This window comes from Sorghum bicolor, chromosome 1 (genome assembly GCF_000003195.3).
Source record: "Sorghum bicolor cultivar BTx623 chromosome 1, Sorghum_bicolor_NCBIv3, whole genome shotgun sequence".
Taxonomy (NCBI): domain Eukaryota; kingdom Viridiplantae; phylum Streptophyta; class Magnoliopsida; order Poales; family Poaceae; genus Sorghum; species Sorghum bicolor.
Genome location: NC_012870.2, coordinates 70,406,276 through 70,421,473, shown reverse-complemented (window position 1 = coordinate 70,421,473; position 15,198 = coordinate 70,406,276). Strand labels below are relative to the sequence as shown.

The 15,198-nt window shown below is 47.7% G+C and overlaps 1 protein-coding gene across 1 annotated transcript; it reads left to right on the top strand.

Annotated features, from left to right (window-relative positions):
• Positions 7,920-9,481, top strand: LOC8084946 (AT-hook motif nuclear-localized protein 22). Its single transcript, XM_002468071.2, has one exon. It carries the CDS (start codon positions 8,399-8,401, stop codon positions 9,215-9,217), a length of 819 nt encoding a protein of 272 aa, XP_002468116.1. The 5' UTR covers positions 7,920-8,398; the 3' UTR covers positions 9,218-9,481.

Here is a 15,198-nt window from a genome sequence, read left to right as displayed (position 1 = left end):
AAAATGACATTGTGTTTGATAAACAGAAGATACATTCATATTTGCAAGTATTTTTATTCAGAGTCACATATTGGACAATGTTCTCATTACTACAGAATGAGGATGATAGGGAATAGGGATCATGCATGTGCGCAATTTATATCGCACGTTGCAGACCGCTACAATGCCACATAATGCAACAGGCGTCAATGGGCGTCCTCATATTCTCTAATTTGGCTAATCTCCGTGCATTGGCAGGTTAAGCAAATAGCGTTCTCGAAAAAAAGAGGCCGCTACAACGGTAAGCTTCGCTAACTGTGGATGGAAGTTTAGCAATAGAGTACGTGGTGCTATATCTTAGTTCATAGCACATTCTTCTCTAACAACTGTTCGAGGCTTCGTGCAGCAAAGCTATTGTAATAAGTATTGGACATCTGCATCAGATAATTTAGAGGCTTAGATAGTTTTTTATTCCATTATTATCTGAAAAACAGGTCGGTACCTTTTACCTATTTGATCTTGTTGGCTAGACCCAGATGTTCTGCTTGGTGCTTGCACGCAGACAAGTAATGGATTCTGTGTTCCCTTTTCTGACAAGGACATGGTTCTTTGCACGAACCACAAAGTCATGAATCAATGCGTACGTATTTTGGTGAAGTCAACACGAGTTCACTGAAAGTTATTTTTTGTAGGCATCGATCCATTCCAAAGGTATTGAGATTGTGCAATTGCACAGGGGAAAGGAGTTTGTGATAACGGGCTGCAACTGGTTTTCTTGTAAAAGGTGACAGCTCATCTGAATCTTAGCATTTGATTTTGTTCTCCAATCAGTGTGTTCTATCGTTATATTCGAATTTCCTGCCCTTTCTTTCACCAGTTCTTCTGGACCTAATTTTCCTGAAAATTTCTCGGGCATATACATATGGAAATTTTTACAACAGCCAGCTATTATATTCCATATATGCCATTTATATTTCCTTTGACAAATTCGGTGATCTCTGATCTGTGTGCTCACGCCATCTCATCGTGGGCTCTTCTCGTCATAGGCTAGTTTGTGTAGTTTCGTGGGCTCTCATTTTATATTGAGCCCACATGCAAGTCTCCTTTTCTTTTGTGTGGGCCGGGCTGCTTTTGAGTGAATAGATTGGGTCGGTCGGTTAGGCTTCCTTTTGTTCCTTTCCCAGTGGCTTGCGATGTTTATTTCATTTGCCTTTTCTCTAGTCGGGTGTACGTGCTGGAATACCAACACTAGCACATCGAATTGTTTTTTCCCCTTTCTACAGTGAAAGAGGGCGACTTCGAGGGCGACCTTCTTCTCCTCCGTCGATCCGCCGGCCTCCTCTCCTCCGGCGTCCTCGCCGGCGACGGGGATGAGAGGGGCGCCCGGTTCCTAGGCGGGAGGGCCTGTATAGCTAGGATAGCTAGTATATACTCGTCGTCAATCTATAGCGACGGAGTTAAGGTTTGCCGAGGGGTGGGGGGCTATCTCCTCTGCGGCTTGCTGTTTCTCGGCGTCGGCGAATAAGCCTTCGCGGCCTGCTCTTCGCCCCGGTGATGTCCTCCTTCCGCGTCACCGGTGACGAGGTCGGCGAGATCTGTGAGGAAGACCGCGCTGCTTGGGGCCCCGTTGTCACGGTGGCGCTGGGGGCGCGTCCGGCGACGAAGGCATGTACGCCGACCTTTTGCTTGGTAGGTGCAGAGCTGGCTCCGGTTCTAGTGGTAGTTTGGCGAGTGGAGCAGGCTCGTCTTCCCGCGGTGATTTTTGTCGCCGCCGGTGAGCTCTGCTCCATGGTTGTTGGAGCTTGGGGTGTGTCCCCGACCGATGTTTACTCGACGTTGCCTTCATCTCGTCCAAGGGCGAGTGTCTACTGCGGTTCTTCTCAAAGCCATGTGGCAATGGAGCTCCCTCCGACCTCGGGTTTGTGGCCATGGCTTTCGGTGGTCGTCGGCGGGGGCTGGTGGCTTCTTCCGGATGCTTCGAGGCGTGGAGAGCCTAAGGACTTATGTGTAATTTTCTTTTTTGTTAAGGTCCTCTGTGCTGTTATAGTGGTAGAGTTGTTCTCTGTATCCTGCTCCACCGTATCTGTACTTCTACATGTACGTGTAATGTTTCCTTAACTTAATACAGATATGGTTGATAAAAAAAAGTCGGGTGTACGTGCTGACAGACAGTAGTGTATCGGAAGTGGAGCAGCGTATAAAAAGGTTGCATATCTCCGGTTTTGGCAGAAAGTGTATTGGTAAGTTCAAGTCAAGAGTGAACTTTATCATCTTACTACACTACACAAGCTAAATTTTCGATCGAGCACTAGCTACAGCAGTAGAGCCAATACGCATATTTGTTAACTTCTTCTCATGAAACTTACCCCCTTGTTCACTTCATTGAAATTTAGCTTATGCTATTGCTTATGCTTATTTATTATGAAAAAAAATATTATTCAATCGCTAAAAGTACGTAGTGCTAAAGAAGAGGGCTGAATCGCCTTGCCTTGTGAAGGTTTTAGGCCTTGTTCGGTTTGTGAATTTTTTTGTTTTGAGTACCGTAGCATATTCGTTTGTATTTGGTAATTATTGTTTAATTATAGACTAACTAGACTCAAAAGATTCGCTACGCAAATTACAGGTAAACTATACAATTAATTATTTTTTAATTTATATTTAATGCTCCATATATATGTGCCGTAAGATTTGACGAGCCATTTAGAAATTTTTTTAAACTAAACAAGACGTAATAAGAGGAAAGTCATCCCGGTCGCTTTCGAAGCTTCACGCAAGTGGGGAGCAGGGTCGAAAAAGGTCAAACATCCAAGCCGTCCAACATTGTGTGGTTCACATTACCCGTGGAAGTAGCCCATGAGTTGCTTGCTAGCACGCGGCCAAGGCCTTTTTTTTACTTCACAAAAATATTTAGTTTTGACTATTATAGCAGTTTTGTTTGTATTTAATAATTATTATCTAATCATATATTAACTAGGCTTAAAAGATTTAAGGTAACTGCATACTTGTGTATATCAGTGTCTGCGTACGTAACTGAGTCTTTAAAAAAAGATTCGTCTCACAAATTACAAATAAATTATGAAACTAGTTATCTTTATCTATATTTAATGCTCCATATGCTGTAAGATTTGATGTGATGAAAAATTATAAAATGTTTTTTGATTTTGAGGTGAACTAAACAAGGCCCAAACTTGTCCCGTCCATTGAAAGAAAAGTCAGCCTAGTCAGCGCCATCAAGCTAGTTCCGTCAGATTGCCTGTCTGTTCGCCGCTGTACTCGACATTGTCCAAAGTCCAAACTGCAAAATCATCATGCCGTTACTCTTTATATGTAATACGTATGTACTAGTATAAGTGATTTCTTCCCCATTATTTTTATTAAGTACAAAAAAGGAGAAATATATACGTGCATGCCCAGTCCCACTCGAACAGCTTTCTATATCTGATTTAATTTCGCTGAACCTGTATGCGAACTATATCAACACTTTGAAATCCAGCTATATACGTCTGATTTTCTTTAGAAGAGTACCATGTACGGCCAGTCCTTGTTCCGAGGAAAGTCAAAACTCAAAACACGCAATCATGAATATACGGCCAAGCAACTTGGCCACCTATGGAGTATTTTTCAAAACTTGTTTAAAGAACAAGTCCACGGATCAGAACTTTTATCGATCAAGAAGAAGACAACATGCATGTGGATAGACACGAGAGCCTCGTGGAATTTTGGCGCCACATGGACACATGGGTAGAGCGGCCAGAGACTCGAGTTTCCTGTGGTTCGATTTCGACATATCTCGGCGTCGTTGGACTCGACGCCGCGCCAGTTGCACCTAGCGCGCGGTCGCCGTCACGCAGCGTAACCGCTGATGCAATCGTGCACCCTGCGCACGTACCGTCCTCTACTGTGTACCGCCCGTACACGAATTGCATGCACTGGTGCTTCTGCGTTCGTTCGTTGTTCAGTCTGAACACAAGCACACTACTGTAGGGCGCTAACGAAGAAGCTGCCAGGGCGATTGGCCGGGGCCAACAGAGAGCAAGGCGAGGCAAAATTGAAGTGGCTCCTTTCGCAGCACAAAAAAGGTCTCGTGCATGCAGTACGTGCGCGGTGGGCCGGCCGCGCCGCTATAGCTCCAACGGCGGCGCGAGCGCGGTAGATGGGGATGTTCGCGCGGCACCATGCCATGTCCATGCATGCCGACGTCGGCAAGGTGCTTGTCGTCAAACCTTGTGTGCTCCTTTCCTTCATTTGCAAGGGAAGCAACGTAGCATGGATTCTTCTCTTGTGCCTGCCTATGCTCAACCACTACTTGCTCAAAGGTAGAGCTAGCTAGAGTTCACATTATATTCTCAGGGGCGATCGAACGGAAAAATTCGGAGACAGACAGTAATGGGGTGGCTACTGGTCTACTGGATTTAGTGGACAAAAAAAATAACCATTTTGACATGCTAGCTCCATCATGACCTAATTAATAGGTGACATCTCAAAATAAAGCAAGAAAAAGATGGACCTACAGGCTACAGTATAGATGAGAGTGAGAGTGAAGCGTCTGGCAGCAGAGCAGAGGCAACGCAACAAGGTTTTTGCTGATGGCAATTATAGCCTACTTACCTTTCTGCGTAACAACGGAGGCTAATCGCTCTCTGCAGCTGTTCATCGACGCAGACAGGGAAGTCACCGGCGCGGCCGCTGGAGAAAACCAGGGCCCGGGGCGGCCCCAGCGAGCCCCCAAAGTTCGCGAGGCGATGTCGACCCAAACAGGAAACTGCCCGTTCCAAAATCAAACCATTAACAACTACGGCTACACGGGGGGAGCTAGCGGCGCTGCTGCGATGGAGTCAAGATGGAGACGTCACGTCGAGAGGGGTGGTGGTGGATTGCAGGATTGGGCAAGGCGGGAAGGGAGGCCGCATGCATTGTACTTGGCGCGAGCGATGGGTGCGGGCGCGGCTGCTGCGGCCGGACAGCAGGAGCACAGGGCCCCATCGTCCTGTCTGTCCCGCTCCCGCGCCCGTCGCTGTCGCCGATGATCGCAACGCGCCAGCGGCCGGCCATCGCGTTTTGTTTGGCCACGCCCGCGATGCAGTGGCAGTGCGGTCTAATGACACCGGCACGAAAGCTGCGGCGTGTTTGTCATACCAACCCTAGACCATTTAGGTCGAGCCAATCAGTAGCTGGATTGCTAAGCTAGCATAAGAATGAGATTACACACATGCATCCAGTCGCAGTTTACAATGATCGACGTACTCTGATTGCTGTCAAAAAAAAGTTCGACTCTGATTCTTTAGTACTTGTATACTATTATGCGTAAAATATATGCGACTAATTAAAACGATATTAATGGGAAATTAAGTGGAAAACTAAAGGAGATAGTGTGTTTGTCCTCAGTGCCCAGTCATCTGGTCTTTAAAAAAACAAAGCGCGACCAACGGGTGCCGCGACCAACGGGTGCTACACCGGTATGGCAGAGCCCTGTGCGAGTCCCTACCATATGCTCAATATTATTTTATTATTATTATTTTGTTTTTGCATTATCCTTTCATCAGGAAGGACCAGGGATATACAAACTGTGCGTGCCTTCGTGGTCCAATGTAATGAAAAGAGATTGGACTGCGAACTTCAATGCCGTGGTCCTTGTACAAATATAACACGTGGTACATGTAGTTTGACGATGGTCCGATGAGCGATTAATTATCGGCTTATCACTGAGAGCAAATCTAATTTGAACCTCCAAATCTGATTGTTTAGACATTCAAAATAGGTACAGATCTACAACATATATAACTAATTGTGATCGGATCGCAAGGGTTATCCTTCTCTCATCGTGTCACCTAGGTCCACTTTATGATCCTATCCACCATGGCTTGCTCCACCTAGGACATATGACAGGGGCCAGCTGCAACCGGTTGCTGATTAGAGAAAGGACATCAGCTAAAATAAAATAAAATAAAAAATCATGTTTTTGCAAGGTCAATATAAAATCGCTGCTAATCCCGCCTCTCGTTTCCCAGCCTCCAATCTCACCCTAACCTTGGCTGTTGCTACATCACCAAGCCAAATTCCTCCCCTTCCCTATACTTGCCCCCATGGCCCCTTCTCCAAGAAGCGTAAGCTCGACGAAAAGGAAAACTATCATTGCCTCTCCTGCGGATGGGGCTGCTGCCCTAGGCTTCATTTGCGATGACGTCCCCGACCCCTCTTGACTCGCTCTCTAGGACTAGCTCATGGACATCGTTGCCGCTGCCACACTCGACACCATGCACATAGCTATCAACAACAATTCAATCCTTCGCAAGTGTGTACATATGGAGGCTATAGTGGGAGGCCACCTATGACACAATTTGTGCCACTATTTGCCACCTATGGGGATCTCAAGGAGGCCGTCTTCATCACTAACAAGTCCAAAGGACCGTCCAAGGACTACAGATTCGTCGCCATCTACCACGCCGGTTCTGCCATCCTTACACCCAAAGAGCGATCTAAAAGATCAACAAATGTGTGGTCGTCAAGGAGGAAGACCAGGTGCTTGCGAGGGAGGGGCCGAGATGGCCGGGATGTCAAGCAAATCCCCTGTTGAGCGATATATGTGGGATAACATGATCAATATTTTTGTTTTGAAAACATATTATTCCCTCCTTTATGTTGAAAGCATATTGTTAGCTAACGTAACATGTTGGGCTTACCACCTTACAATTTTAAGCTTCATAAGAAGAGCAAACCAACTTCACACTACAACATATTATAGGAAGGAACAAAATAGAACAAACTCCCACATGGCTCGAGCCCAACATGGTCATTGAGTTTTAACCAAGCAACCTAACCAGGAGACATTACATTGTAGACATTGGCGGAGCCAATGGGGGGTTGGTAGGGCCCATGCCCCCCAACATCATAATAATTTTATTATATAATATATAATTTAATAATCTATATTAGATAGATATAATAAAAGTGTTTATCATATATTTTTTGATAACTTGTGGACAGTAAAATCACACAAATTTGCATTTTTATCTTTGGATGAGCCCTTTATTATGAATAATTCCTAGCTCCGCTGTCGACGGACATGATCATCTACCACGGAAGATCAGTGTGCATAGTTAAACCGTGAAATATGGATAAATTTAGAAAAGTAAGAGCCTATTCTCGGTGCAAAAATCCAAGCAAATAAGCTACGCTCAGTTATTCTATGGTTCAAACTCTTGGAGACCCCCCAACCACCATGCATAAAATCTGGCTCCATCACTGTGACTGCATACTAGACTACATGAAGTTTTTAGTGCAATCTTCATAGCAAAATATCTTGCCCAAATCTTCATCGCCTCCATCTTCTCATCCAGCTCCAGCCGATTCCCTTGCTTGAGGTGCTGGCGCCATCGCTTAAAGTTGTGTAGATTTTTGAAATTCGCATTAGTTGAGTTTTCAGGGAATTCCTTCTTGATGGAAATGTTATTACTTACGTCCATAATAACCCCCATGAAATAGTAGCTCAAAAAATTGGAGATTGGATTGACAAGGCTCTTGAGGCCGGGTTTTTCCTCTCGAGGTTTCTAAAACCGGGTGGGATAACGAGGCTACAGGAGGTGAATCTGCTCAATATATACGAAATCAAGTGCTCAATGCAAGGAGGCACGCTACATCCACATCCCACACGCACCTACCGTCCGTCCGTTGGGATCCTGAAGAAACCTGCAAGTCGGCAACTAACCGGTCCAGTGCGCCGCCTGATGGAAACGGTCGTCGTCGCATCCAAAGACGCACGTGGTTTAGCACCGTGCGGCGATGCATGATGGCACTCTTCACGGGCCGGCCGGGCGCACACGACGGTCTGACGGTGATATGTCGCGCTCCCGGCTAGGGTGGTGTCTGGTGTGTGTGATGTCCCGTCTATTTGCACGACCAGTTTTCAAACCCCGGCCCATCTGGGCGGCGATCAGAAATTCAGAACAGCCATGCCGCCATCGCCATGGGCGTACGTATCCCCCACCTTCCCCGAACGTTCACCATCGTCTCTCTGGCTGCTTAATTAGCGTACGAACGTACACATGTGGCACTACAGTTTCTATAAACAGTAGTGGCAGCTTAGCCACTGGGCATCCACTGTCCGTACCGTGTATATATGTCTCTCTTCGGGTTGGAGGGAGTCGGAGGTGTCGTCCATTATCCGTCGGTGATAGCGCGCCCCAGAAGGTTTCTGAGTGGTAGGAATAAGAAAAATCCCGAGAAGTGCATTCTCGGCATAAATAGCCGCGGAGAGCAAAGCCGGCTATAGTTTCGTCTCGTCGTCCCGACCATTTGCTGGCTAGGTAGCTCAGAGACTACTGCCTCCTGATTATCTCGCCGCGCGTCGTGTTCATTTACGGCTACGAAAATAGTAGGGCTGGCAAATCGGTGGCCGGCCGGCAGTGCGGCGGCCGAGGAGATGGGGAGCCTCGACGGCCACTCGCTGCAGCAGGGCCATCACCACGGCTACGCCCACTCCCACGTCGGCGCGGGCCCCGACAGCAGCGGCAACAACAACAACGACGAGGACGACGCGTCGCCCCCGCCTGCCGGCGCCGCGGCGGGGGGAGGCGGAGGTCCTCGCCGGCCGCGGGGGAGGCCCCCGGGGTCCAAGAACAAGCCGAAGCCGCCGGTGGTGGTGACGCGGGAGAGCCCCAACGCGATGCGCTCCCACGTGCTGGAGATCGCCAGCGGCGCCGACATCGTGGACGCCATCGCGGGCTTCTCCCGCCGCCGCCAGCGCGGCGTCTCCGTGCTCAGCGGGACCGGCGCGGTCACCAACGTCACGCTGCGGCAGCCCGCGGGGGCCGGCGCGGCGGCCATCGCGCTGCGTGGCCGGTTCGAGATACTGTCCATGTCCGGGGCGTTCCTCCCGGCGCCGGCGCCGCCGGGGGCCACGGGGCTCGCCGTGTACCTGGCGGGAGGGCAGGGGCAGGTGGTGGGCGGGAGCGTCATGGGGGAGCTCATCGCGTCGGGCCCCGTCATGGTGATCGCCGCCACGTTCGGCAACGCCACCTACGAGAGGCTGCCGCTGGAGCAGGACGCCGAGGAGGGCGCCGTGCTCTCCGGGTCGTCCGAGGGCGGCGCCACCGCGCAGCAGCTGGAGCAGCAGCAGAGCAGCGGGGGCCCCGTCGTGCCGCCGTCGTCCATGTACGCCGTCCCGCAGACGCCGCCGCACGACATGTTCGGCCAGTGGGGGCACGCGGCTGTGACGCGGCCACCGCCGACGTCGTTCTAGCTAGCGCTAGCTGCACCTGCACCGGCCTGCCGCCGTATCTCTCTACCTCTTGCTAGTTAGAGATTTCCACTTCTTCACTAGGTATTAGCTACTAGTACTCTAGTCGTTGTTACATTAGCTCGACTACCCACGCTGTTAATTAATGTGCCATGGCATGCATGTGTGATCTTTTCCCATTTCTTCTAGCTATTTGGAGCCTGTGGAATCAATGTACAATTCATATTTGCGTATATCGGAATTGGTCAATGTTTACTTATCTGTCAATCTATATGCAGTGAGCATTGCATTAACGAGGTAAGCGAATCAGTTCCATAAGTTAATCTTCATTCTTTGCATCAAAGAAAAAGCTTTGTTTTCTTTGTTCTGCTATATGTGCTTGAATTTACTGAAATAAGTTGCTAACTGCTAAAAAATATATGTTGATCCAAATAGTCCAGTTTTCTTATAGACTACCTTATAGCTCAGTTTAAATTATTCAACTACTCAGCTTATAAAAAGCTATTAGCTCCACTATTGCATCTTATAAAAAGTTCAGCTGATCCAAAGGGATCCATATATGAGATATCCAACAAGAAATTAAGTGTCATATTGTCATGAACCGATGACCCCATTGCATGTTTTTTTGGTTGGTTTCTCATGTTTCATTATATTTCTCAAGTATGATTATGATCATTTCAATGAAGAATTCATGGATTTTAACTTTACTGTGAGGATGTCTGCTTATCTTGACATTCCATTTTGATAGTTTATTGCTTCTTCTTAGATCAATCTACCTTCTCGCCAATGATAGGTCCATTACATACTGTCTCCGGTCATTAATATACAAGACATTAGCACAAAACTAGTACAAATTTGCACTAATTTTGCATGTTCACTGGCTGAAAAGCTATGACTGAAAGTATTGTTCGCTGGTTTGTTGTGAGAGAAAAATATAAATTCGACAGATAAGCTCGAGTAAATAGGGTCGAAGTGTTCTAACGTTATATATTAATGATTAGAGACAGTATTTGCTATGGCTCTATTTCACACCCTGGTGTTCTTGGCCGCCATGCACCGTGAGCAAGTATGTAAGTGCTTGATAGTTTTTGACATGTGTTAAAGCCATCTACATAAGTGTGATTGTCCAACCAATGGTGGAGAAAACTCATTGGACGAGTCGATCGAGTTGCATGTGTTGGGTAGATGCGCGAAGGTTAGGGAAGGGATTATTCATCAAATGCGGTGATAGATTTTACTATGGGATTGACATCTATGCTAATAGGGAATGAAGGGTTCGTCTTTCAAGAAAAAAAGGAATGGAGGGGGTGGGAAAAAAGGAGGCATCAGGCATATACAGACGAAATAAGTGTCAGATACCCATGTATGGGTACTCCAATTTCTTAAAGTAAGACATGCACAGTCATCCAGTCCGTGTTTCGATTGAAAAATATGGGTACGAGAAGAACCTGGAGAACAACTACTGGCAGGCACAGTATACAAAAGAATTGACGTAGTACGCAAAAGAATCGACCTAGTACGTGTTTAAAACAAGTACAAGGATCAACAGTGCAGTGGTACAACTCATTTTACCATTTTTGTGATACTCCCAGCACATTCTGAAAACATGACGGGCCGAGCAGCCAAATTCGCTGGTCAGCAAAATTCCAGCCGCTCCGAATCAAACGTTGCATTCTTGTCTGCCCCCAAGAAAAGCCCCGTCCCGTCAAGAGCTTCGCTTCTTCCCCCACTACTGCTCGTGCTCGCCCCATTCGTTCCTCCCCCCTTTTCCCAAATCAGCTCACCCTCACCCGGACAGGAAGAAATGCTCTAATCTCATTACGCAGCAGTAGCTGGATTGGATTACCTTACCTTACTGTGTCAGCGCCGATGGACTTGGTTAAGCTAAGCTAACCTAAGGGAGAGGCATGGAGACAGGGATCGAGACGGCGACACGGCGGCACTGTTGCCTGGCCCCCACCGGACACTAGCTAGACGGCGAGGTGAAACGAAACGAAATGAAGTGATGGGTGTGTGAGTGGGGTGCGCGTGTCCGTGTCCGTGCCTGCCTGCCTACATGTTGGAAAACCCTACACGAGACGAAAGGGATCGGATGGATCGCTCCTGTTTTCTTCGCCCATCTTTGGATGCTCGGAGAACATGCCATATATGTCCATCCACCGTCTCCCTGCTCACACGCTCTCACGGCGTCTCTCACGCTAAACTAGACAGACACACGCATGGGAACGAACCTCCGTTTCCAAGCTTATTCGCTAAACTTGCTGGTTGCTGTGCCGTGATTTGGTGATGAAGGCATATCCCATTTTTACCCAACTCTCTGGTACTCCCAAAGGGTGGTAGCAGGGTGGGTGTGACTATGGCATGGTGGTATGGATGGGGCGATGCGTCTGGTCGATTTGATTTCCGAAGTGTGATCCAAGTTGGCGTTGGCGATGCCTGCTGTCCCGTCTTTGTTGAGAAGGGAAGCAGCTAGAGGTGGTTGGGCCTTTGCACTTGCAGTGCAGTGCAGGCATTCACATCGGACCTGACGCGTTGTTCCGAGCCGGGGCCCCTCCACGACTGTGCGAGCGTCCCGCTTTGCCTAGCCCGTCGAGGAAGTAAACGTTAAACCCTCTTCCCTCCCTCCCTCCCCGGCTCGACTCGATCACCCCCCGGACGGATTAGGCTTGACATTTTCTACCGATTTGACCTCACCACCTTCACCCCCACCGCTGCGCGACGCACGCCTCCGGTCTCCATGCATCCACGACTAGCGTACGCGGTACGTGCCTGCCGCTGCCGGAGTGCCGGCTGCCATTGCGAGTCTCTGCGACCCGCGGAGGAGAAGGCGCGCGGACTGATGCACGGGCGGCGTCATCAGTGACCGACCGAGGAGCGGGGCCGCCTTGTGCCGTTCCGAGCCGACCGTTGGCTTTAGCGCCTAGCGGGGCGAGGCGACGGCGCCACGTACCCGGCCGGCACCGCGCGTCGCCCACCTGACCTGACCTGCCGTGGGGCGTGCTGGCACGGGGAGGGGACGCGACGCGGGGTCGGCATAGCATGGCCACGCACAGGCACAGCCTCCCCTTCCCCACGCCAGACTGTTTGTTAGGCCTGGTTTAGTTTCAATTTTTTTTTTGCAAAATAAACATTGTACTATTTTCGTTTGCATTTGATAAATATTGTTCAGTTATGAACTAATTAGGCTCAAAAGATTCATCTTGCAAATTACACTGTGTAATTAGTTATTTTTTTATCTATATTTATTGTTATAGGCATGTACCGCAAGATTCGATGTGACGAAGAATCTGAAAAGTTTGGAAACTAAACAAGGCCTTAGTTGAGCGCGCGTAGAGCCCATTTGCTTAACCTTATCTGTCGAATTTGTCACGAATTTGTCGGTCATTTACACAATAATTTAGTATTATTTTCCTCTCATAAATCAAGCGCACAGATTCTAAATCTATGATCCAACTACCGATTCGGAGGAGCGGTTCGGGTCCGTGTGTCAATGCAGGCAGGAATGAGTAGTGACCGAGCCAGGCGTCTGCCGGTCTGCGGGGCGAGTTGCTCGCGTCGTTCAGGTCCGAAATCCGAACAGCTACGCCGGGGGTGATGATGGGTCAACGTCCCAGACACTGTGAGAGCGAGGAGCCCGGTTCGATCCCATACGATACGATACGAGTGCGACTTGTTGTCCCGGTGCATGCATCTGCACCGTGCCGCCAGCTCGTCCAACCGGAACCGGCTATCACTTCAAACAGAGCTTGATCCCCCCCCCCAAAAAAAAAAAGTCCAGCCAACTTGCGATACTGCAGAAGAACGTGGCCGCGCTTAGCACGGCATGACGCGGAACGTGTGGGTCTGACGCCGAACGGGGCTAGCGCGCAGGAGGGAGAAGGGCCACTTGCATCGCGCGACACAAGAGCCATGACCGAGTAACGAGCAGGCCTGGGAACAGAGCGAGGGCTGAGTCCTGGACCGCGCTGGACGCGGAAGGGGACAAGGCGGCCGCGTAGCACTGCACCGGGTGCATGCGCTGGAGCCGACGGGGAGCGCTCGAGCGTGTGTGACACTGGTGCTGTGGTGCAGTACAAGTGGAAACCAAAGAGCAAAGCACCGGTACTAATTCATCTGTTGGAATCGGAACGGCAAGTGATAGCTATTTTGAATTAATTTTAGCCCAACTAGTAACTAGCTATGTGTATCTAAACAGACACTTAATATAAATCCTGCATACTTCATTGTTAACATTGCAAGGCAATGGAAAACAAATGCAATTTTGGCAAGCACAAAAAAAAACAAAGACAACTTTTGAGAAGGACGACCATGCACGAATACACCTTAGGTAAATGGGTAAATAAATAGGTTCAACCGTTGAAGGGCGTTTGGCATCCATAAAGTGATGTGAAATGTAAATACATAGAAATTGGTCATACAGATAGACTGGAATACTGAATTTATAGAAAAAAAAACAGTTGTCATTCGAACTCAGATTCCACTGGTCGCATTGTTGGGCCACTGGCAACTAGTGGGAACTAAGCATGTTCACTTGAGCTTATCCGACAATCATTCGACAGTGTTTTTCTTTCACAATAGCAAATAGTACTTTCAAACATGGCTTTTCAATGTCTCATCAAATAATTCTTTTGCCCCATACATGAATTTATATGTAACAAAAATTAGCAATCAAAAGCAGATTGTCCACAACTAACCAAACTAACTAAATAATTCACCAGAGAGTTAACGTGAAAGCACACCGGAAATTTCCGATGTCTCATCAAATAATTCTTTTGCCCCATAAACTGAATTTATAGGTAACAAAAATTAGCAATCAGAAGCAGATTGTCCACAACTAACCAAACAACTAAGTATTTTTCTCCACGCAACCCAAGATAAGGTCACAGCACCTCAAAATTGCTTAGGCTTGTTTAGTTCGTAAAATTTTTTGGATTGGCTATTGTAGCACTTTTATTTGTATTTGGCAATTATTATAAAACCATAGACTAACCAGGCTCAAAAAATCTGTCTCACAAATTATAGACAAACTGTGCAATTAGTTATTTTTTTTATCTATGTTTATCTATATTTAACGCTCATGTCCCGCAAGATTCAATATAACGGGAAACCTTGAAAAATTTTAGAAACTAAACAAGGCCTTAGATATGCATGTCTATGCAAGATGCAGTGTAAAGCATGTCAGTAGGATGCTACATCCCAATGCTTACGAGCCAACATCAAGGATGATGAAGTAGGTCTTGAGCCTCAACATCGGTGACCCAGACAGAATGAGCAAGTGAAAGCATGATTTCTCTACCCCTTAAGAACCCCATGGGCGGCTTCACCAACCCACCCTACGTCCCTACCTAATGCATGAATGCATCAACATTTATACAGCTTGTCTGAATTGGACGAGCTCCAAAGCTCTACCAGAGTACCAGTTATATAGAAAAGAAATTGCATTAGCATCCAATTTATGTCAATCAATCGGCATTATTTATTCAACTCAGTTTGCATTATCCATCGAACTAGAATATGCAGTGAACATAGTTCCTCAAAATCCTTTGCTTTGAAGCCTTCAAAAACAACCTATATTCATTCTATCATATACCCATTTTATTGATTGATCTGTAGTCAGAGTGCTCCTGGAGGGAACGTAGGTTTCAAGCGAAATGAAACAAAAACTCCCACACGCTCATGAGAAACCCTCAAAGGCAGAATCTGGTAAGACTTTCGGCACTAATGCTATGTGTACAAAAGGATTTCGAGTACTGTGGGAAGGAGCTCGCACGATATGAACAGTTAGGCTGGCTCTATACCAGAAATAGACAGTATGATAACATTACTGAGGAACACTGGAGATGAAATATTGGTAAGGCGACTTGGACAGTATGCGGGTTACATGTTCCACTGCGCTGAGATGAGGTGCAGGTGGCGATGCTCCCCCAGGTGTATGAGCCTGAGCTAGCAGCCCTTAAGAGGCTCTCCAAGACAAGCTCCACTGT